The sequence below is a fragment of the Cynoglossus semilaevis genome, chromosome 1 (assembly GCF_000523025.1).
Source record: "Cynoglossus semilaevis isolate Cse_v1.0 chromosome 1, Cse_v1.0, whole genome shotgun sequence".
NCBI classification, from domain to species: domain Eukaryota; kingdom Metazoa; phylum Chordata; class Actinopteri; order Pleuronectiformes; family Cynoglossidae; genus Cynoglossus; species Cynoglossus semilaevis.
Window position 1 is genome coordinate 17,195,835 of NC_024307.1, and position 23,633 is coordinate 17,219,467.

At 40.6% G+C, this 23,633-nt stretch overlaps 2 protein-coding genes across 7 annotated transcripts in view; both read left to right on the top strand.

Annotated features, from left to right (window-relative positions):
- arhgap5 (Rho GTPase activating protein 5) overlaps positions 1-6,372 on the top strand; it is a 43,215-nt gene extending 36,843 nt beyond the window's left edge. For both annotated transcript variants that reach the window (XM_017035860.2, XM_025055203.1), the window contains exons 6-8: positions 1-39; positions 1,748-1,853; positions 2,713-6,372. In XM_017035860.2, coding sequence (XP_016891349.1) covers positions 1-39; positions 1,748-1,853; positions 2,713-3,031 — 464 coding nt within the window. In that variant the 3' untranslated portion in view covers positions 3,032-6,372. The remainder of the gene's footprint in view (positions 40-1,747; positions 1,854-2,712) is intronic.
- Positions 6,373-7,042: 670 nt separating this feature from the next.
- Positions 7,043-23,633, top strand: part of akap6 (A kinase (PRKA) anchor protein 6) — a 118,366-nt gene continuing 101,775 nt past the window's right edge. For 2 of the 5 annotated variants that reach the window (XM_025055135.1, XM_025055145.1), the window contains exons 1-5: positions 7,043-7,143; positions 8,484-8,703; positions 8,991-9,046; positions 18,161-18,402; positions 19,064-19,235. In XM_025055135.1, coding sequence (XP_024910903.1) covers positions 18,230-18,402; positions 19,064-19,235 — 345 coding nt within the window. In that variant the 5' untranslated portion in view covers positions 7,043-7,143; positions 8,484-8,703; positions 8,991-9,046; positions 18,161-18,229. Of the gene's footprint in view, positions 7,255-8,483; positions 8,704-8,990; positions 9,047-18,160; positions 18,403-19,063; positions 19,236-23,633 lie in introns of all 5 variants that reach the window. The other 3 variants (XM_025055141.1, XM_025055139.1, XM_025055144.1) reach the window with 3 other exon arrangements.

Here is a 23,633-nt window from a genome sequence, read left to right on the forward strand (position 1 = left end):
TCCCCTACAGTCTGCACCCTGAGCTGGTGGACGCTGCAAGTAAGAAAACACTTGTTCAGCACATGTTCTCACATCTAACATAAAATATAATCCTGTAGTTCTGTACCTACATGTTTGGTTGGTGGTAAATTAGATTCTTTCCCCTCTTAAATCAGTCTTCTCAAACCTGACCCTTTTCTTGCCCATATTTCTGCAGCTCCTCTCCAGGAGAAAAAGTGCTGAATCATCTTTGGCTCACTCTATAATACAGTGTTTCCCATAGTGTGTTGGGCCCCCCTCATCCCCATGGGGTTATTGCGGGGGGTTGTGGGGGCAGCATAGAACATTCATTGTTTTCTTAAAATAAATAAATGCATAACCTGCTTGACACCAGCTGATCTGCTCTTTTGCACAAAGATTTGGTTTTGACCATTCTGTTAGAAATAGATAGACATTCTATTTCATGTCATTATTTAACCCATTTATTTCCTGGAAGTTTGGCCTGAATATTTACCCTGTGGCGTTGTGGCACTCAGCCGTGACGGCAGACGGTGTATCTAACACATTGACATAAGTTTGAAAAATGCAGAGCTTCCTGTTCCCTTCATTTAATCACAGTAATGATTCTCTGTAATGTAGAGAAGTGGAAGTCTGGGTCAATGACCTCTGACCTTTCAACAGCCATTAACCCACAGAGACACACCATAAAGAGGTCGTGTGTGTGTGTCGCCTCGTGCTCGGTTGTAAATTAAGGTGTAAAAATGTCTGAGACTTCCAGGTCAAACTGCTGCCGTTATGCCAGGAATTCAGTTTTTTTCTGCGGTAATCGTATTATTTTTAGATACTCAGGATGTAGGTTGTTCTAAATCTACATCATTTTTACTCATTTCTTTTGATGTGGCTTTTATTAATTTAGGTTAAATTAGTTAAATTAAGCCAAGTTAGTGTTGAGTCCGGAAGATGCACATCCACGATCCAGCAGAGGGTGCTGTAAGCAGGGTTTTGGAATTTGGAAAACCAGTAAAAGAAGACAATGATGTAATGTTACTTTGACTGCAGAAGTCTGAATTAAAAAACAAGGTTTTAAATTTCATATCTGGAAAAATAGTAAGTAGAAAAACAAGATTTACTGCATTGGAAGTATCTCTCTGTGTGTGTGTGTGTGTGTGCGTGTGTGTGGGTGCGTGTGTGTGTGTGTGTGTGTGTGTGTGTTTGATCAGAGCGTGGGAGCTGCTCTGGAAGCATCAGAGCCTTTTGTTTTCCAGAATGTATCATATCTGTTCCCAAGAGTGTGTGTAAAATGTAAAACCTTGTGTCGTCTGTGTGTGTGTGTGTGTGTGTGTGTGTTTGATCAGAGCGTGGGAGCTGCTCTAGAAGCATCAGAGCCTTTTGTTTTCCAGAATGTATCATATCTGTTCCCAAGAGTGTGTGTAAAATGTAAAACCTTGTGTCGTCTGTGTGTGTGTGTGTGTGTGTGTGTGTGTTTGATCAGAGCGTGGGAGCTGCTCTAGAAGCATCAGAGCCTTTTGTTTTCCAGAATGTATCATTTCTGTTCCCAAGAGTGTGTGTAAAATGTAAAACCTTGTGTCGTCTGTGTGTGTGTGTGTGTGTGTGTGTGTGTTTGATCAGAGCGTGGGAGCTGCTCTGGAAGCATCAGAGCCTTTTGTTTTCCAGAATGTATCATTTCTGTTCCCAAGAGTGTGTGTAAAATGTAAAACCTTGTGTCGTCTGTGTGTGTGTGTGTGTGTGTGTGTGTGTGTTTTCTCAGAAATTGTGGACTATATGGAGCGTATGCAGGTATTGAGAGAAATTGTGAAGAAGTTTCCCTCTGTGAACTACCAGGTCTTCAAGTACATCATCACACACCTCAACAGGTAACACACACACACACACACACACACACACCAATACGTAGGACACACCTGCAGGCTTTTGTGTTAACCTGTTTATCATGTCACGTCCCATCAGTGAAGACTTTAATCAAAGCGTCATTGTACTGAGGCTGGAAACTGAGGCACAGCTGCTGACTGCTCCACACTCCCACACCAAAGTCCATAAAGAAACCGTGATTTTAACAAGGGATGTACCACAGTAACTTTTTGCCGGTATCCTATATGCCGATATTGTCCAAACACTTAATTTCCGATTACAATATCAACCAATACCGATATAGGCCTCGTGATATTTATTTATTTATCTATACAGACCACTGTATAAGTATCAGATTAATTTAATGAGCTGCAGTGCTGCCATCTGGTGACTTTCACTTTACTATACAGCCGTTTATCCCCAAAACAATTTTTAGGGCGCACATCATTTGGCCGAACTCAGGCATTGTGTTATCGGGTTTTCATTATTGGAGGACAAACCGATAACCATTCTTACAGATATTACATAATGTGCTAATGTCGGTCCGATAATATCGGTCGGCCAATATCTATGAACAGTATATGGACATCCCTAATTTTAATTTATAAGAACACATAAGTTGTAAATCCACTAAGTCAAAGTGTGTTGTATTTGTTGACGTGTATACACTGGTCATTTTTTTCAGTACAGACAGCAGGAGACTCACAGCTGCCACCAACCTGCTAATTGATTTTTTTTTTCTGTGGACTTTGGTTTGGCAGAGACAATGGTTCACAAATTAATTTAACAAAGCAACAGCAGGTGAACATATTTTTCACACCTAGCCTTGAACCACTCTGTTTATTTCTTTTTCTCCATCTGTAGAGTAAGTCAGCACAGCAAGTCCACACTGATGACGGCCGACAACCTCTCCATCTGCTTCTGGCCCACGCTCATGCGTCCTGACTTTGAGAACAAGGAGACACTCTCCACCACCAAACTGAACCAGGCCGTGGTGGAGTCCTTCATAGTGCAGAGCGACTACTTCTTCCATGGCGGCGAGGTCGCCGAGAGCTCCAGCAGCGAAGGAACGCCACCGCCGCACTGCCACAACATGGTGGAGGCGCTGCTGCCTCTTCAGCTGCCTCCACCTCTGCAGCCGCAGCAGATTCAACACACCCTGCCCCCTGATCCACTCATATGAGGTCTGGTAGACTAGGGCATGCTGGGAAAGCAGGACCGCAGGTTTTTATTTGTTGTCTTACAGTGAACAAAACGCTGGTCGGATCTAAAAAAAAAGCTGAAGCGAGAAACCTGGTTGGTGATTTTTAAGGTTCCCTGTAGATGGATATTGTTTGGAGGTTCAAGCCTCTTCTGTAAGATCTGCTCCTCCTGTGAGGAGTCCCCTGTCAGTCTGAACCTCACCTTTGGGAACCAAAGCGTGGAAGGGCACGCCCCCTCTTTAACCACACAGACTGAAGAATGAATTTGGATTTTTGGCACATAGAAATAAAAAAACACTACATTTATTAAAAGGGTCTGACTGGAGACCCTGGGGATTCTGGGATACATGTGGGTCAAAAAAATGGAAAAGCACACTCTGATACTGAGCAACTCCAACCTCAGCTTCTTCTTTTTCCTCCAACACTCAAAAAAAGGGAATTAAAACTTAAAGAGTCCCAGAGACTGCAGCTTCAATTAATTACAACCTTTTCTGCTTACTCTTTCACTCCCAGGATGCTTTGCGGGTATTTCACAGTCTTCCTGCAAATTGGGACAGAAGAAAATATTTCCACGTCTCTTATCATAAAATTCATCAGTAAAAGGAGGAGTGAGGAGGAGCGTCATGAGGATTATAAGGACAGTACTCTCGGAAAGAAACTGTGGAGCATATTCTTTTTTTTTTTTTTTTTGATTTTCTGGCTGTGGTGTGGTTCAGGTGTGAACGCTGTGGTGGCCGCAGGCTAATTTTAAACACTAAAAGGAAAAGTGACCCCTGAATGAACTTTGACCCCACAGTAATGTCAGCACATGCACGTTTTGTCTGTCTAGTTCATGTTTAGCTATCATTTCTGTTTTTATATATATATTTTTTGTATCGTCCGACTGTGTGTGTGCAGGTGTGTGTTAAAGAGTGACTGAGTTTGTGTGTCTGTGTGGTCTATGCGTGAACTGATCTGTGGTCTGTTTTACAGCCAGTTTTTGTACCTTCTCTGTAGAGAGGAGGAGGGATTCAAGAGGGAAGAGATTTATGGAGAAGATGGAAAAGACAGACAAATGTGGGAGAAATGTTTTTACCAACATCTCTGAGAGTCTTATAGCTGTTAGAACCTTTAACCCCCGATGCAATGACTAATGACTACGCCCCTTCTCCACCCTAACACACTCCCACCCGCTTTAGGGATGGCACATGAACGAAGAAACCACTAGCGCCGCAACATAACCTACATCCACTCTGCTCGCAAAAGGAGGAGGATGAGGAGGAGGATGAGAAGGCCTCTTTCTCATGTTATTTTTTTTCCTTCTCCTGTCGGTTTGTTCAAACCGAAAAAAACCTGCATGTCTGTTTATTGCCACTTAGTGGAGAAAAAAAAGAACTTTTGAATTTTCAAAAATGATAGAAACAACAAAATATAAAAATATATAAAAAAGACAGGCTGAACCTCTTCAGATGTTGCAGTTTTCCACATTGAGGGCAACATTTCCAGGAGAAGGAAAGAGAGACATTTTCATTCTCTACATTTCTTTATTTCTGTCATGAAACAGATCGACTTTTATGATCATATTTTTGCTTACATGTCAAATAGATGTTCCCTAAACGGAGGAAAATAAGTGTATATGAATATATATACAGTTTATATATAAAAACAGCAGCATCGGCAGCAGGTGCTGTTGAAGTGAAATACCACGGGGTACTGGACTCATCTGTAACAAGTCAAACCATGGTTCTCTGTGGTTCTGCTGGTTGTACGCCTCTGTGTGTGAATGTGTGTGTGTGTGTGAGTGAGTGAGTGAGTGTGTGAGAGTTGGTATAAAGGAGCATTTACATGTACTGTACAGAGAGGAGACATCATCTGAAACAGTCCCCTTCACTGTGACACTGGTGCTGTTCAACCAGTGAACAGTCCTGATGCTGGTGTAAATGAATCAGGTTTGGAGTTGGAGTAGAGATGAAGTCTGTTTCTGTTAGTGATGGTGGATTAAAACGATGTCGACAAAAACGAACACTAACAGAAGTGTCGTCCCAGTTTTAGACGTGTCCTCTGTCCTCATCAGTCAGACGGATTCAGCTGCCTTCAGCTTCTCTGGTTTGTTCCACTGTTGAATGTGTGTCTGTCTGTGGAGGAGCAGGGGTGCTTCACTGTGACACTGCCTTCACACTGCAGACTAAAGTGACCCGTAGCTGATTTTCTGATGATTCTAAATCAGATATGTTTGTTGTTCACAAAGTGTTTCCACCTTTAGAGGCAGCAGTCAGTGGAAAGAACAAGATTCTGATTGTGAGGTGGTGACAGGAGAGCTGGCATCACTGAGTTTCCTCCCCTGAAGGTGGGACGAAAGCTGACGAGCGGTCTGTGACAGCATCAGCTGCTGGTTGATAGAGGGATCACGGTGACTGACGGTGTTTGAAAAACGACTTCCAAATTGACACACAGGCGTGTAGAATCTGACGTGTAGCATCTATATTTAATTCTGTGACCACAGTGCGTGATGTCACGCCCTGTGCTGTGTGTATGGGTCACTTCAGGGTTGAACTCTGTTTACATTGGACTCATATTTTAACTATGATGTAAAATAATTGTCGCAACACAACCTGCAGTGTGAACGTAGCCTGAAACACTCAAGCAGCTCCAGTTACTGTGATAGTTATCGTTGGGAAACCACGGTCTCTAACGTCTGCAGATGAAGAGTGGGAGTTTTTCTTGTTACCAAAAGAGAGAAATTTAAAATATTTAACAGAAGTAACTAATAAAATCAGCACTGACACTGTTGTTGTTCAGTGTAGACGAGGACATGACTCTAGAATGGGACGAGCTCTGCACCAGTCAGGTGTTATTTTCCTGCTGGATGTGAAAGTGTGGCGTGAATGAGTTGTTTGGTGTGTGAATTCACAACATGTCCTGTGGCCAGAAGGGTTTTTAAAATAAAGTTTAAAATAAACAAAACATAAAGTGATAACAGGACTGACAAGGATTGGAAGTGGAAGTAGAGCCGAGAACGTTCTCACGTTCAGGGCTGGAGCAAAGAAGAAGAAGGTGACGATAGGGTTAGCTGAGGGTTGAGAGTTTGAGTTCAGCAGCTGCTAGAAAAAAAGATGAATCTGTTTGTCTGTAGTTTCCTTTGTATCTTGTTTTTATTTTCAATCATTGTTGATACGATCTGTTGTCATCCCGTCACTCTGGTGTAAAAACCACCTTCTCTTTTTCACCACTGTCTCTGCTCTGTATCATAGTAAATAAAATGGTTTTCAGAAATGAGAATAACTACAAATCAACTTTATCTTTTTTCCATCATGTTCCCAAATAAAACATCTTCTTTTTCAAAGCGTGCCTGAAGTTTTTAATGTTTTCTATTTTAATCACATTGGTCTTAGGGGGGTTGAGGTGATGACAGTGGGCCTTGTAATATATAAAGATTTTAAATATCTATATTTTTTTCACAACGTCATAAATAATTGTTCCATTAAAGGGTAAAGTTTAAGTTATTTACTGCTATTATTGGTGAAATTACTGAAGTGCATTTTAATGTAGTTACTATTTTGATATTAAAGATATGCACGCCTTAATTTAAGTGAACATTCTCCATATATTTCCCAGCGAAACAAGGTTAAATATATACATTTTTGGAAGTAGTATATATAATAAACAGTAAATATAAAAAGTTCCATAGCGTTTGTATTACATTATAACTGTTAGAGGATTTTGAGGATGTCAACCTGTGTAAAAATCTGTAGCCGGCCAAATGATGAGAAGGTGAAGGGCGCCATCTGCTGCCTCAATGCCACACTGACACCGAATGTACCACCCTGTTAAGTCGTTGGAAGCAAGCAGCATATTCAAATGTGTCCTTTTCCAGATCACCTAGATGATGAGATTATTTTTAAACCGAGTTTGGCTTGAGTTTTAGCATTACTTTGATTTAGAAATACAACGTAATGATTGTTGGTAGTTGATTCTGAGAAACGTTTGAAGTCCTCAGTCTTTTCTGATCTTAAAACTGATTGGTTGTCGCTGCCACGAGGTTGGCTGACACCTGATTGGTCACTGAAATGACCAGAACACCTGAAGCGGTTTCCTACGCTGACTCTGAGGTTTGGTTCGTAACGTTATTAATTAAACTTTATCGAATTTATTTCAGCATAAACGTGAACCAATTGCAGGGAATCTCTGAACTACACTTTACGTTAACAATTGCGCCGAATTTAAGGTTGGTTCTTTAAATGTTCGTTCGTGATAACTGTTTGTCCAAATGCTAACAGCCGTTAGAAATGTTTCAGTTTATACAGTTAGTTACAGTTTATTTTTTATTTTTGAACAGTTCCACTCTTACACATCGACTTTTCAAGCTTATGTGAACCTAATTAAACGATAACACATGCTTGGTGATATTTTAAAGTTTTCTTTTTACCTTCGTGGTCTGTGTTGAAGTGCAGCATGCCTATTTTATAATTCTACATTACACAAATTAAATAAATAACGGGGTTAAATGGTGCTTAAAAAACAACAAGTGAGACTCATTATTCACGTTTACATACATATTCTTGCCTCTGTGTGTGAATGTGTGTGTGTGTACTCTGCTCTGTATCATAGTAAATAACAAATTAAACCCCGGACAGTTAACTAACTCTCTTACACCTTTCCTCTCTCGTTAGTTAAAAAGCGAAAAAAAAAAAAAAAAGAAGAAAGAAACAAATTAAACCCCGGACAGTTAACTAACTCTCTTACACCTTTCCTCTCTCGTTAGTTAAAAAGCGAATCTTTAATCATCATCTGTTTTAAAAAACCAATCTGCATCACAGTCTGACCGCAATTTTATATTTTTATTTTACATTATTTTTTAGTGAATTCTACCTGCAACGGACAGAGATGTTTAAAATAATGTAATTTTATTTATTTGACTCTTACCTAGGTATATTTTCACACGGTGCAATTCGACCGGTCAGCAGGTGGCGTTGCATCTCTTGTTATTTTGAAAACCTTTATTACAATTGACACATTTATCGTTTTATTTACTTTAATTGGAATTGGAATCGGATTTGGATTAAAACTCCTAATATTCAAGTCCAACTAATCAACAAAGTCAGAAGCAAACAAAAACAGAGTTCAACAAATTTTAATATTATAGTTACGTTATGTACTATAGTTTTCTCACCCGATACTGTATATAAACACTGCATAGAAGAAATATTTAAATTATATTTTAATATTTGACCTAGTTTCATATCACATACTTAATTTATGAATACAAAATTTAAAAAATAATTTTGTGGTTTAAGAATATATATATATAATATATAAAAAATAATATAAAAAATAATATAAAAATATAATATAGATTATATAGATTATAATATAGATTAAAATATAGATTATATATGACATGAAACATGATATAATGTGTATGAACATGGGTCTTTTTTTTTAATGCACTTCCAGGAATCACCAGTTTGAGGCGTCACTGGTCTCCCGTCATCCCTGTGCAGTGTTTTCTCCTTCAGAGAGAGAGAGAGAGAGAGAGAGAGAGGGGCTGCTCCTAACTTCCCATCATCCTCTGCTCTGTCATCCCCTTCCCTCCTCCTCGACTGAGGGAAGCACCACACCCTGTCAGCCAATCAGAGCACAGCTCCACCTTCTCCATCACATCTCAGTCTCCAAGGTAACAGCCCACCCCTCCCTTTCCCCTGTTTCTATCCTAAAAGGTGCCGCATCATCATCACCACTATCCATCCTCCTCGTCTCCTCCTCCTCCTCCCCCCCCTTGCTGCTGCTCCTGCTGTCCCACACTGGGAGCTGGAGGCTAGTTTAGCTTTAGCGTTCTCCGTGTTAGCGCTGCAGCTCTGTCTCTCTCCCTGTGTCACTCGCTCTCTCTCTGCAGTCAGACTCCAAGGCACCTCCCTCCCTCTCTCACTCGCCCTTCCTCTCTCTCTCACTCGGCATCCTTAGCATCCAACAGAAAACAGGAAGAAGACGAAGAAGAAGAAGAAGAGGAGAGGGATGTGGTACGTACTGCTGCAGTTTGACTCTCTGATTCTGTTTGTGCGAGTGTGTGTTAGTGTATGTGTGTGTGTGTGTGTGTGTTTCAGTCTGACCCTTCATGAATTGTTGATTCAGTGAGCTGTCAGATGATAAATGTTGCCACAATGATGGAGGGAGAAGAGAGATGGGAGAGAGAGGTTGACTCCCAGTCTCTCTCTCTTCCTCTCTCTCTCTGCTGCAGACAGAATCAGGGCCAACACCTCTCTGCTGCTGCTGCTGCTGCTGCTGCTGCTGCTGCTGCTCACCTTCTTCCCCTCATTGTTTCCTCCATCCCTGATCTCTGCTCAGTTTGTCACTATTGTCTCATATTATTATTTTTTTTTCCATTGACGTAAAAACAGAGAAAACTGATGTTTTTCTATTGTCTCATATTATTATTTTTTTTTTCCATTGACGTAAAAACTGATGTTTTCGGGTACAAACTAGTTCAGTAAGGAGAGTTGTTGTACAGAAAGCTCAAATGAATGGAGTTGAACTTTTTGGCTTAAATGCACTGAAGTGGAAATACAAATAAAAAGTAGTAAACTAGTGTTTAAAGGCCACTGTGGTCACAGATCTGTAGTGGAACAAAGCAAAAACAATGGATTGGTAAAACACCACCTCAGCCGTGTGTGTGGGTGAGGGCGAGGGTGTGTTTCATTTGCTCACCTGTCAGTGTCTACAGATTACTGACTTTAGATGTTGTTTATGTTTTGATCTTTGGTGTTATAACAGCAGAGAGCGATGTAGTGTGTGAGTGTCAGTCTCTAACAGACCTGTGATCAGTGTTATTCTGGGAGTATTGATGACCTGACCTCAGCAAGTTCACTGATCTAGAAGAACAGAAAGGATGAACCATGATGATGTCTTATGTCCTCATGTAATGGTTTGATGTCATCACAGTGGCGTCACATCCTGACTGGCCTCTTCATGATCAGATTCATTTTGCTGAGTCATCGTTTGTTGTTACAGGATCTCTGTGTTTATAAAACTTTAAAATGAGGCCGCTGTCACATGACCGCCAACCAATCACCTTTTTGTTTCCAGTCCCGTTGACTCAGGACTGAGTGTTCTTACATCTGTCTGTCGTTCAGGTTGAGATGAGATGATTTGCAGAATGTATGACAATAGATTCTGCAAATTCATCTCATTGACGTGTCCTCACAAGAGTCTGCTTTGTTAGTTGATCATTTGAACTGAACATTAAACTGGTTCATTAACAAGAAGAAGAATGGAAAGAATTGGTGAACCCCACATTTGGAGATGCCCACCCCCTCCTACAAGTTCAATGGTTTTATCTTCAAATCCCCTGAACTTTATTTTTAACTCACAGCTCCACGCCTCCTACTATAGGAACCCTTCTTTTCAACAGTGGAGCATTGACTGTTTAATGTGTGTATTCTTCAACATGTTTGTAGAAGCCTCATGTTGGTGGCCCCTGAATGAATATGAGCTGAGGGAGAGAGAGGGAGAGAGGGGCCCCAATATCTGTCATCATACAATAGTACTGTGTGTGTGTGTGTGTGTGTGTGTGTGTGTGTGTGTTGGTGAGTGCTCACCATCTCCACCATCCCCCCCTGAATAATTCTCCCACAGTGTGAGTGTGTGAGAGGAACTGTAGGATGAAGATCTGAGTTCAGGGTCCTCTCTGGAGACTGGGGCTCAGTAACCACACACACACACACACTTACACTCAAGGAGGTGATTTTGCAGCAGGTGAATTTATTCAACAACTAACTGCTGATTTCTTTATTTAGTCTCACTTCTGTCACTCTCCAAACACACACAAGTAAACAAACAGAATGTCTGCCATGTTTCTCCACCATGATTGTGTCACAAAATCAATGTGCATTTTTTTGATAGGTCAGAAGTGGTTTTCAAGAAGGAAGAATTGTGAATTACTTGTCATTTGACCACTGCAGTTTACCCATCCTGATGGAGGACGATGTGCTGGAGAACCTCTGGTTCCTGGTTCTTCATGTTTCAGTCTACAAAGGAAAAAGTTAAAACCAACCTAAATGTTTGCTGATTGAGTCGTTTAAAAGCAGAATGAAGACACATCAGCTGTCCACCTACTGATGTTCAGAGCTGGGAATCATTATAGGCTGATTATATTCAGTTCTCATGTAGAAGTAACAGCAGGTGAAGTAGCAAGTGTGTGTGGATGTGTTTCAGACCTGTTTTTATTCATAACTAATTAATGATGAAATTATTATGGAGAAATGTCTGTTTTTATTCATAACTAATTAATGATTAAATTATTATTGAGAAATGTAAAAGTTACGTTGAGAGTTTCAACTTTCAAAAGTTCGGTGAAGCCATTGTCCTCAACAATATTACTCAGTCTATAGTTCCTCACAGTCCAAGTCAGCCTGTCAGTCTTAGACTTGTTTACTGTCCTGTGCTCTGTGAGGCTGGTCTGACATAATGCATGCTGGGAGTGGAGATGGTATCTGAAGCTTTGGTGAAACTAATACTTTTGCCCACAGTGTTGATAAAAGACAACAGGTGTATGGACTCTGTGGAGCAACGATGAGTGGATGGATATTGGAATTATTGGATATACAGGTCACAGCATTCTGTCCATGCATTAGACCTATGATGTGGACACAGTATAGAACAGACTGTAGAGGCCAATGTGTGTTGTAGGGGTGGACGTGATGATTTCAGACCAGCTGGATCTGAATATGTTTACCTTTCTTATGCTCCCTGTCTCCTCCTCCTCCAGCTCAGTAATGTAAGTCTGTTCAGTCTGGACGTAGGACATATCTCTCCAGTTGTCTATGGGAAAATTAACTTTAACTTCATTGTAATGCTAGGGTTGTTTTTAAGGAGTCCATGAAGGTCATCTTCAGGTCAACATGTAACGTGATTGTTAGTGATGATCAGTCTGTATAAAAGAAAGCAAATGAGGCCTGACAGGAAACAGCTGATTCACAGCTGGAACATCCAAAAGGAACCAGAGTCATCATGACAGCTCCTCAAATCTGATAACTAACTTCAAAACTGGGCTCTGACTGTAGCCTTGTTCCTCTGCTTTCATCCCTGGGTGTTTGAAAACTCCAGAGGAGGAGAAGAAGCAGCTAAAAGAGATAGAACATGCTGGACCTACGGAGATATTTGGAGCTCTAGTGTCAGGTGTCTCCCCCTAAAAAGAACACACACACATATTTAATTACAGTTAAAGTGTGTTTGTTGACATTTTTACTGGTTGTGTACTACAGTGGTCGTCAGTGCATTATGAAGTGTGTAGTACTGAGGTGTAAATACACTGCTGGTATTCAGTGATACTCAATGATACACAGACAGATGTGTTGGTGAAGATCATCTGAGGCCAGACTTTGCTCTGATGTGAAGATTTTCTTGATTTTTCCTCCAGGGTCAGGTGACTGTCCTAACTCCGTGTTCTCTGACAAATGTATAACCCTGGACCTTCTTTCTCCTTTTCTCCTTGTTACACCTCCTCTCTCTGTTACACTACTCTTCTGTCCTCTGACGGATGACGCTGCTTCTTCTCCTCCTCCTCTGCTGTGGATCAGTAATGTTTGCTCAGACCTCAGGGTGTGGCAGTGAACATGTACTCCTCTTGTTTCTGTCAGCAGCTCAGAAACTCACTCCTGTGTCATTTTAGACCAACATATTAGAGGTCCTAATGTGTGCAGTTTTACTGATGATAATAAATTATCTTTTTATAGTGAAAATTAAATATATATGACAGGGTGTTGATTTGAATCTACTTGTCTGTTTAATACCTGCTTACTTGGATTATTTTTATGTGCTGGAGAAAGAGAAAAGGTCTAAAATTCATAAATACATGATTTGTTTCCTTGACTCTCTAAGCTCACTGTAACAGTGGGATTTTAGGTTTGAGATGTAGACGTCATTGGAGTTGAGGGATTAGACTCTAGGAATCCTAGGATGAAGATGTGCAGTTTTAAAGGAAGGAGTCTTATTTATTTATTTATCTTTTATCTGTTATACAGGGATAATGTACACTAATGAACATTTAAAGATAAAATGTAAATGCATCCAATTGTAGCCAAAAGGCTCATTTCTATTGGTAGTCCTCCTGCCAAAGAGCCATAAACTATATAAACTACAGAGTAGGATTTAATCACAAAGGCTGTATCGTGGTCATGTCACCATCTCTAATAAACTTATAAAGAAAGTCTTGTTCCATCAATCCAACGTATGTTGTAAAAACAAACTTCACACAGGAACTAGCGATCGTAGCAGACAAATACATCATCACGCTGATGTGCTACATTCATTTGTTTGGGTTGTTCTCTGCCCTTCATCATGGCTTCCAGGTGTATGGACTTCTTGTCCATGTGAGTGTAAATGTTTTTCTCTATTCTTATATGTGATGCTGTGACAAACTGTCCAGGGCGATGCTGTGATTGGCTCCAGCTCCCCTGTGATCCAGGAAAAAGTGATTAAAAGCAAATGGAGGGAAATTTAAAGAATCAATAAGTAAAAGAAAACAAAAGATAGTTTAATGTTGACTTTAGACCTGCTGCTGCTCCATCACTGTCTCTCCTCCTCCCTCCTCTCCTCTCTTTGAACCAGGACTGGACACAGTCTGATTTAATCCACTTATCAGGTGCTTCTCCCACTTATGTCCCACTCCCATTTACTTCCTGTTGTTCGTTGAGCAGCAGCGGCAGGAGTGATGCTGATGCTGAAACAGCAGCAGCATGATTTTCTTTCCTCCTGTTCCACATCTGAAACATCATCAGAAACATGAGACACAGACAGACTGAAAAATCAAGGACCAGGACCCAGAGGTTCTCCTGCACATCGTCCTCCATCAGGATGCATTATTCATACCTGAGGTTGAACACCAGGAGCTCAGGGGACACACACACACACACTCTCTGAGACACTGCAGTCGTCTCACTGGCCTTTTTCGATCTCTGCTGTTTTTCTTAAAATCTCTGCAGAAAACCTCCCTCTCCTCCTCTTTGCCCTTCTCCTCTTCTTCCTCCTCCCTTGCTCTGTTTTCTAAATGTTTCTCTCAGCACTTTCTATTTTTCTTTTGTAAATGATTTAAAGCTGACCTGAGATCAGCCTCATTTGCCTGTCTGCTGGTGGACTGAGGGCTAAGGGCGTGGCCTGTTAGCTCCATGAGAAGAGAGCCACATTGTCACTGTCACATGAGTCAGTTTTTAATATTTTACTCCTCAGTTTCAGATCTACATTTAAAACAAATGTTTCCTCATACTGAACTCTGGCAGTGGGGACTTTATTTTAAAACATGTGATGAATTATTTTAGGCTTTAGTTCAGCTGAGAAGATCTATGGATTATATTTACTGTAAAACCAATAGATCACTCATATAACAATGACCTGAATGTAAATATGTGTCTAGGTCAAATGATGTTGCTGCACATTTGAGTTTTGACACTTTGACATTTACTCGACGAGGTTACGTCACCATCTCTCTTAAATTTAATAAGAGTCTCGTGCCAAGTAGTTCACACAGGAACTAATTGGCGAGCAGCGCGGATGACAGCGTTGTTTACATTTGGTGGTTGAACTTCAGACATTAGATTGTGCTACATTTGCTTTTCTTCATTTTAGCTCCCAGGTGTCAGTCAGACTCCCCTGATGTTTTTATGTTTTAGATTATGATGTTGCTACTGTGTTAGCATAGGTGAGTGACAGGCACTGATGTACAGTATGTGAATGAACTCAGCAAAAATCGAGTTACGGTGCGTCCTAGGAACGGAACTTCAACGTATATGGAGGAACTCCTGTACTAGTAGTTTGGACTTTTCATGTGACAACCAATCAGTTAGTTTATGTTTGAAAAATGTCAAAGTGACTGTGAACATGACTTTAGCGTCACATCATTTAAACAGACATAAAGAAAAAAATCCTGGCAGTGTCATTACCTGCAGCACTAGAATCAGTATCAGAACTAATGGATTGATCCTTGAGGAGTCTGGGGGATGGTTGGTGTTAGAGCATACATCAAGTGTTGTTGTTTTCAATGTAATGAACAGTCGCTCTGCTGCTACAGCAGTGTGGTCCAGGGCACAATGGTGACAGTGTGGTGATTGTTGTGTCTTATATAATCAGTACAGATGGTATTGTACACAACACTGATGAGTTTGATGAGGAGATGACTGTAAAGAGCGCCCCCTTTGTGCCTGTCAAATGTTTTCTCATGGCGTCTTCTTCCGTGCCTCTGTGATCAAACCCGTTGTTGATGTGTTGAGGAGTACCGAGGTAACTTTCTTTGTGTGAGCTCAGATGATTCAGCAGATTCTGCAGCAGCTGCTGTCATTACATAAAAACCTCTAAATGTGTTTTTAATCTCATCTTTAATCCTGGAATGAAAACAAACACGAGTCAGAACCAGATTAAACCTCAGGTTCTGTCAGAGGTCAGACGACGTGATGTTGGATCAGACTGAGAAGCTGCTGACCCTGATGAGGTTTTCTTTTAGATGGATAGATATGTTACCCTGAAATAAAATAACACATACAATAAACTTTGATTTTAGAATTTGATAATAAATAAAATATTAATAAAATAACAGTGATAATAATATAAAATATATAAACAATTTCTTTGATTGACCTAAAGAAATGTTTATATAAATATTTGTTTAAATGGAGAGAGAGAGAGAGAGAGAGATCAAATCCACATGTTCAGCCTGTGAACACCTCTGCAGGAATGACCCATTTACTGTCTAAACAAGTCATTACAACATGGCTAGGTTTGTGTGTATGTGTGTGAGAGTGAGTGTGAGTGGCTGTGGTGAATGACATAATGGTGATTATTTAACCTCTATTGTTAGTTGGTGTTGCATCAGCAGATCAACCTCCACTTATGAGAATGATGTTGACAGCGCCCCCTGAGGTCATGATTTTTAACAATGAACTTTTATACTCACATGTTATAATTACTACTTCTAGTTAAGCTTTCATACATTGTTGAGGTTTCACTGCTGCAGAAACATGCTATTAAAAATTAGGGAATATTTTAAAGAGCACCAGAGTACAGTAGATTAACTCAGATTATGTAATCCCAGGTAAATTGTTCAAGTCAACTGTTTGTTACATTTTCTAGGCTCTAATTTTTAACTTGTTGGTTTCTCAACTGGTCCAACCTTGTTTTGTCCTGATTAAAATGATACCTGATCAACAAAAAGACAAGAACCAGTAAGGACAAAAGTCTGTGAGGAGAACTGCTGAAACCAGGTCACTGGATTATTCTTAGATTATTAAAGGATGTGATGACTGTCACTGACGAGCGTCTGTGGTTTCTCTCCTTTCCTGCCTTTTCTCTGAACTCTTTCCTCTCATTGTGGTCACATGATGGACGATGAGGTCACACCATTCTCTCACACTGACCTCGCCCTTGTGCTTCTCTCCAAGACAGGAAGTGCTTTCATCAGGCAGAGTCCAGTCAGTGGTTCTGTGATTCAGAGATGAGACTAGTTTGACATCAGAAGTATTTGTGTGCATTTTGTCTCAATGACATTTTAACTTGGACAAACTGCAATATTCTCTGTCTTCTGTCCACCAACTGTCCTCAGCAATGTGGAGCCAGCTCAGCTGGCTCCGAGGAGCACTGCCCCTCATGGACATATTGCTAAACAACAATGCCAGCGTTAGGCAGCACTGGGAGTCTGTGGGCAGTGACGTTAGCAGAAAATAGGCTTGAGGCTAATCTGATAGTAATCAATGCAGAGGCTACAAACACACAGGACTGCACTGTATCACACTGCTGCTGCTGCTGCTGCTGCTGCTGCTGCTGGGTATAGAGCTGTGTGTGTGAGGACCATAGTTATTTCTAACTCTGTGTGTGTGAGTGCACAATGCAGTGACACCCAGAATATGTTCAGTAACAGAGGTTCCTGCAGGAGAACCAGACAGAAAGAGAAGAGGGGAAAATATGGTCTACAGACCCAGTGTTGTATGAATTGTGTTGGATTTTTCTGTGTGTATACAGCATTAACAGGAGTTACAGCCAGACTGTCTGTTCACTGAAGGATGATCAGTGAAATGCTGAACTGTATCTTCTCTAATCTACACCTGGTTTCCTGGTAGGTTTCATGAAATTTCTTTGTTTCTGTTCTTAGTGAGAGATGGAGATTTGACATTTGCTACCTCCAAAATGAAACCCAGCCCCATTTTAGCCCCGTGTTTACTGAAGTGTAAAGGCTGTCAGTGATGGAAAGTCATAACATTGTTGCATCACCTGATGTTTCTCCCAAAATGTCTCTCAGAGGATGAAGAACTATAACAACCTGTGTGAACCTCTGTGTGTGTTCGTGTGTCTCTGTCACTGCATCCACATTTTTCTTTTCTCGGGAGCTGTTCCTTCACGTTGGTGCTGAAATACAGATGAACAAATAATGTTTACAGTTAAGTCATGGATTCTTTTAGCATTCTAACGCTTGTGTTTTATTTTGTTTCTATTTTTAACAGGTCTGCGAGTCAGCCAGTGGAGATGTGACCAAACCCAATCTCTAAATTCTGCAAACATGTTCATGCTGTTGTACAGTAACCAAAGGACAAAAACACAAACACCCACCCAACAATCCCATATGTATCTTATAAAGGCTTTACAGAAAGATGGAACATTTCCATGACTTATTTGGGTTATTAGAGCAGAACAAAAATGATTTCATGATTTGGACTGAATATTTCTTACAGTGCCCTGTGTGCATGTGTTTTACCCTCCGCAGCAGCAGCAGCAGCAGCAACAGCAGCAGCCGCAGCCACAGTAGCAATTTCTTCCAGTGCATTGATTTCCATCTCATCTTTCCTTCTGTCCCGACAATGGAGCTCTTATACACACACTTTCATATATCTGTATACTTGTGATGGATATCTTTGTCATTCTACACGTGTCTGTAACAAAGAATGTATTTTTTAAAAAAGAGACGAAACCCAGGAAGTAGGATTTTAGGACTGAGCCTCCAGGGGGCGACACTGCAGGTTTAAATGGAAATCTATAGGCAATCAAAGGTCTTTTCTCGCTTAACTTATAATGTCAAACCTAAGCTGATGGTGTCATTTCTGTCCTCTAATACAACATGATGACATCTGCATTTTCTCCCTCACACTTTCTCTCTCTAGTTCACGTCAATGAAACTCGCCCATCAACAGTGAGATTCCTCCCCTCTTCTCAGTCCTCTCTGTCACACAATGAGCATCGTAGCCCTCTCACCCGTGCTCCCTGAACCTCCCTCACCAATGCTGACCTCGGTCACGCCCGTCACCCCGACCCTGGACCAGGATATGGACCATCAGTTCCAGGAGGGGACCTCCTCACCTGGCCCAGGAGCTGGAACCCATTTGGTTCAAGACCCTTCCAGCAGGTAATGACCTCATCTACAGCAGATTATTTAACAGATTACACCAGGCACGGGTAAACTACGGCCAGGGGGCCTGATGTGGCCCGTTCAGCTTTTTAGTCCGGCCTGCCAAACTTTTCCAAATTATATAATTTATTTATATTATCATTATCCTTCTGCCTTTTCCCTGCAATACCCACATTTCCCCAATAGATGGTGTAGAAAATGATAAAAGCATTTTTGCCTTTATGCATGACTTTTACACTTATCATTTATCTTAGTTCACATGAATGCTCCATCTGTCTGCTCCTGACCGGGCCCCCCTGTTCAATTTTAGGACAATTGTGGCCCCAGGTCACAAAGTTTGCCCAAGCCTTTTCATACCAAAGACCATAGAAAAAAAATGTGATTTTACAATATGGGATGCAGGGTTTTTGATCAACTGCTGCCTCCATCAGCTGGTTATTCTATTAGTTTTTTACTGGCTGAAATTCTTTGTTCAGATAAAGCACAGTGACCCAAACTGACCACAGGAGGCAGCAGTGGACCAGCAGCCCCTGAGTCCCTGTGTACAAAACTCTGATTTTGTCTTTGGACTTTGGTGTGGGTAAATGACTGTTCCAGAACACTCTTACTCCTAGATTGAGATTCAGATTAGTTCATTCCAGACTGTGTGTGGACGCAGGTCAAAGAAACCTCCCCCCCTTCACACCGGGGCTGACTGGAAGGTGGTCCTCCACCTGCCGGAGATCGAAAAGTGGCTGAGGTCCACCAGTGAGAGAGTGACTCAGCTCACACACTCTGCTGCACAGGACAGTGACAACAGACACGTGGATGTCCACCTGGTCCAGCTGAAGGTGAGCTCTGACCCACATCATTCAGACGGGCATGTGATGTTTAGTCTCAAACTTTCCTTACGTGTATCACTCATTTAATCCTTCTCCACTGATTTGGACAGTCTTAATTGTCCCTCTTTGTCCCTCTCCATCTGCTGTATTCATCCTTCTTCCTTCCTTTACGTCATTGTTTTCCTCAACAGCATCATTTCCTGTCTTTCTTTCTCTTCCTCTCTAATCTCTTTTTTCCTCTTTTCTTTCACTTTCCTTCCATCTCCTCTAACTCCTCCCCCTTCTCTCTTCTTCCTCCCACATTTGTCTCTTTACCAATATAACATGGAAGCAGTCGTCCCTGAACATCTTCTCACTGTTGGTTACCCATGCCGGTGTGTGTGTGTTTGTGTGTGTGTGTCAGTCGGTATAACAATCCCAGCATTGTGTTGTGGCTGTCTGATGTCATCCTGATGTCTGTCTGTCAGCTCAGTTTAACAAAACGTCTTCATCATCACTACAACAAGGCAGAAAAGGGTATCAAAGGAGAGCGTTAACACCTTTAAGGTCAAGTGCTTGAAAAGTACTTGGACTTTACCAGGAGAGGAAGATTTATGCACCTGTTTACTTTTACTTTCTTCTTCACATTTAGATTTTTCTCCCCATTCTTTTTTTTCTCCCCGTGAGTACTCTAATAACTGCAGCATTAACAAGCTGAGGGTTGAGATTCATCTGTGCCAGAAAAACTACCTAAAATGTTAATACCAAAATGTGTTTTTGAACATTCTGCTGCCCCCCTGTGGTGGTGAAGTAACGCTATTCTTCTAACGAGGAAACATTATAGTTTTGTTTAACCTTAAAATAAAGAACTGCTAAAAAACAAAAAGCTCATGAAAATGAATGTTCTTGCGAATTTGGCCAAACACAAACAATTAAAATCTAGCAATCTCTTCTCTTTCTCAGTCACTCGATTTAATTAGAGATTTAAGTTTTCCATGTTCAGTATCCAGTGTTTGGTAAAAGAAGACAACTGATCAGATAACTGATCATTAACGCTCATATTATTGTAGATTTGATCTCTAAACTCTTATTAACGTCATTCAACTGTAGAGCAGGTCGATGACGGTCTTTTTCTGACTGACTGCTCCATCTTGTGGTTAATGCGCAGCATTACAATCAACCCATTAAAAGAAAAGCGCAGTAGAAAATATGAACTGTAAAAAAAAAAGCAAATAAAAGAAATTTACTTCATTTATTTATTCATTCTAATTGATTCACTAATTTATTTTAATGACCTTATACACCAATATCAGTCACAAAGTTTTGTCTATCTTTTAAAATCTCTAGAACTTAACATTAACATTAACATTAACATTACTTAACATTAGCAATCTAAGTTAAAAATAATTATTACTTTTTCAAACATGTGGTCTGAGATGAAGACATTCTTTTTGGACTCATATTTTATTTAACCATAAAACCAACCCATTTGATTGGCCAGACTTTCACAGAGTCTTTTATTTAGCTTAATTACAGATGTGTTCTAGAAGAATATGTGTGCAGATCATCATCGAACTGGTTGAGTAAAAATACTAATGTCTGTGGTCAATCTGTGTCTGTCTCTTCTCCTCTCTCCCTTCATCCTCTCCTTTTCAGCTTTGTTTCTACTTCATCCTCACCTCTCCTCTGTCGTCCTACTGTTTCTCTAAATCACATTTATCATGTGTTTGCCCGCAGGGCTTTTTTCTATAACCTGACCTTGTCACCGAGTCACTGTAACACTGTAACCTCTGTGTGTGTGTGTGTGTGTGTGCAGCCGCTCCCTCTCAGAGCAGCCTCAGGACATTTTCCATGCAGCTGCTACACGCACACACACACACGCACACACACACACATACACACTGAAACGCAGACTGCCTGCAGCTGAATGCTGAGAATGGCATACAAACCCACACACACTGACACACAGTTCTAGCAACACAGATCATTTAAGTTTTCTCTATACTGACACACAGTTCTAGCAACACAGATAATTTAAGTTTTCTCTATTTTTCCTTTTCCTTTTTTGTCTTCTTTTTCCCCTCATTTCCATATGTAGTCGCTGATGGACTTTGCTCTGGGTAAAAACCCAGCTGCCGGGGGGCACATGAGGAAAACAGATTCTGGACTGGAAATACAATGTGATCATTAAGGGGGCACATGAGGAAAACAGATTCTGGCCTCTCAAACAAAGACTGAAAATACAATGTGTAAACAGCTTTTACTGCTTTATCTCGCTGTTAGAGTCGTTCTCAACAGGAGAACAACGGGAGGTGGTCAAAGTGTGTCACTGAGTGAATCTGACTAAAACACTTCAAACAGCAACGTGACAAGATAAGACTTTTGGACAAACTGATGTCTTGACAACAGTGGACAAACGGTGATGCAAAACCATTATTTTTCTCTATGGACTTCGGCTTGGAAGAGACAGAAGTTCATTAAAGTCGGTGAGGAGGTTCTTTAGGGCTCAGTACAAAAGAGGAATGCATGAAGGAATTTAGAGAAAAATGCATAGAGAGGCAGAGCACAGGGAAAGGAAGGAAGGAAGGACTGGAGAGAGAATATAAAGCAGAGACAGTAGATAGGAATTGATACATGAGATGGGAAGGAATGGGGATGGAAAAAACATATTTGATAAAATGTTGGAGAAGAGAAAATAAAACATAAGAAGAATAAAAGACAATACAATTCAGGCTCAGCTAGCTGATAAAGAGAAAAGTAACCCTTAAATAACAAGTGCATGTCCATTCAAATAATTATGACTCATTTAAATTCATATTTTTAATTCATGACATCACTGTCATGGACACTTTATTCTTTTCCAGGAAATTATATCCAACCTATTGTCAGTGTATCTGACCTTTGACCTTTTAACAGCTGTCTAAACTGACAACTGCTGCAGCTGTGTATGTCAGAGAGGAACCGGTATCCAGGATTTACCACTAGGGGGCGACGTCAGTTTTGCAAAAGACAATTTCAGTTAGCCACTAGGGGGCGACGTCAGTTTTCCAAAAGACAATCCGTAACACTGAAATCAGTAAAACAAAATATACACATCATTTCCTCAGAGTGTGAGTTTGTCTGGTGTGGAGCTGCTGTGTTACCTGTAGCACCGGAGACATGGAATATTGGGATCAGGAATGTGTGTGTGTATTTGTCTGTGTGTGTGTGTGTGTTTTTGTGTGAGTTTTTGTGTATGTCGAGGTCTGGTCTGGGCAAGTGAGAGTGGGAGGGTGAGTGAGATTCATCCTAAAATAGCCTCCCCAACTGTTGTCACCCCTCCCCTGCCCCAACACCCCCTTCAGAAGCAGGTCACACACACACACACACACACACACACACACACACACTCCTCATCAGTCAGTCACCATTTCCCACATGGTCTTCTTCAGTGTGTTTTCTGCTCTGACAGAAAGTCAACACAGTGGTTTGCTGCAGACAAAGTTTTAATCTTTTTGTTTTTGGAATTTGTGATTTTTTTTTTTAACAAATTAATTTTTACTGCTGAGTGGATTTATACCTGTGTGAACTTGAACTTTGTTTTAACTACTGAGCTGAAAGACAAAAAGACTCAAAGGAAAGAAACCCACAGCTGCTGCTCTCTCTACTGAGGTGAATATATTTGTTTATATTCAGTATGTATTATTTATTTCTGTGGAGAATCAGGTAAATGATGACATCAAACTGAAAGACATTCAAGTACGACTAAGACAGAAGTGAAAACCTGCAGGGCCTGAGCTGAGTGAACGTGTTCAGAACATTCCTTCACTGATTTGTTGATGCAGTGGCGGCAAACTGCACGTGGAGAACGAGTCAGACTCAGAAATGTTCTGATTATTGATAGGATATAGAACATACTTCAGTAGATACATTAATTGGAAACTAGCTTTACTTCAAAAACATTACCTTTTTAACATATTCATATCTGAGCTGTTTTCAAGCAAATACTTGGATTAATCGGGAAATGTTCTTGTCACCATATATATACAGCATATACTGTATGTACATATAAAATATATATTTATATAAATATATGTGTGTACATATATATACCCACATACATAGGTACTGTATATGTATATATAGTTGGAAAACATACATTGGATGTGAAAACATAGATTGAGCATTGATTTCATTATCTCTGAGAATAGTGTGAGCATAATATGTCAAAGTGACCAGACATAATATATGAGTACCTCGTGAGTGAAAGAGTCATGCAAATATTTCACCTTAGTAACAGCAGCAATAATTAACATGTGCACAGAAGAACAGCCAGATGAAAAAAGAACAGAAGAAACAGAGAGAGGCATCTTGTTCCACTTCCTCTGAGTTTAATTTTCCAGGATAAGAAAAAATAGTATGACAGCTCACTTGACCCAATGACCTAAT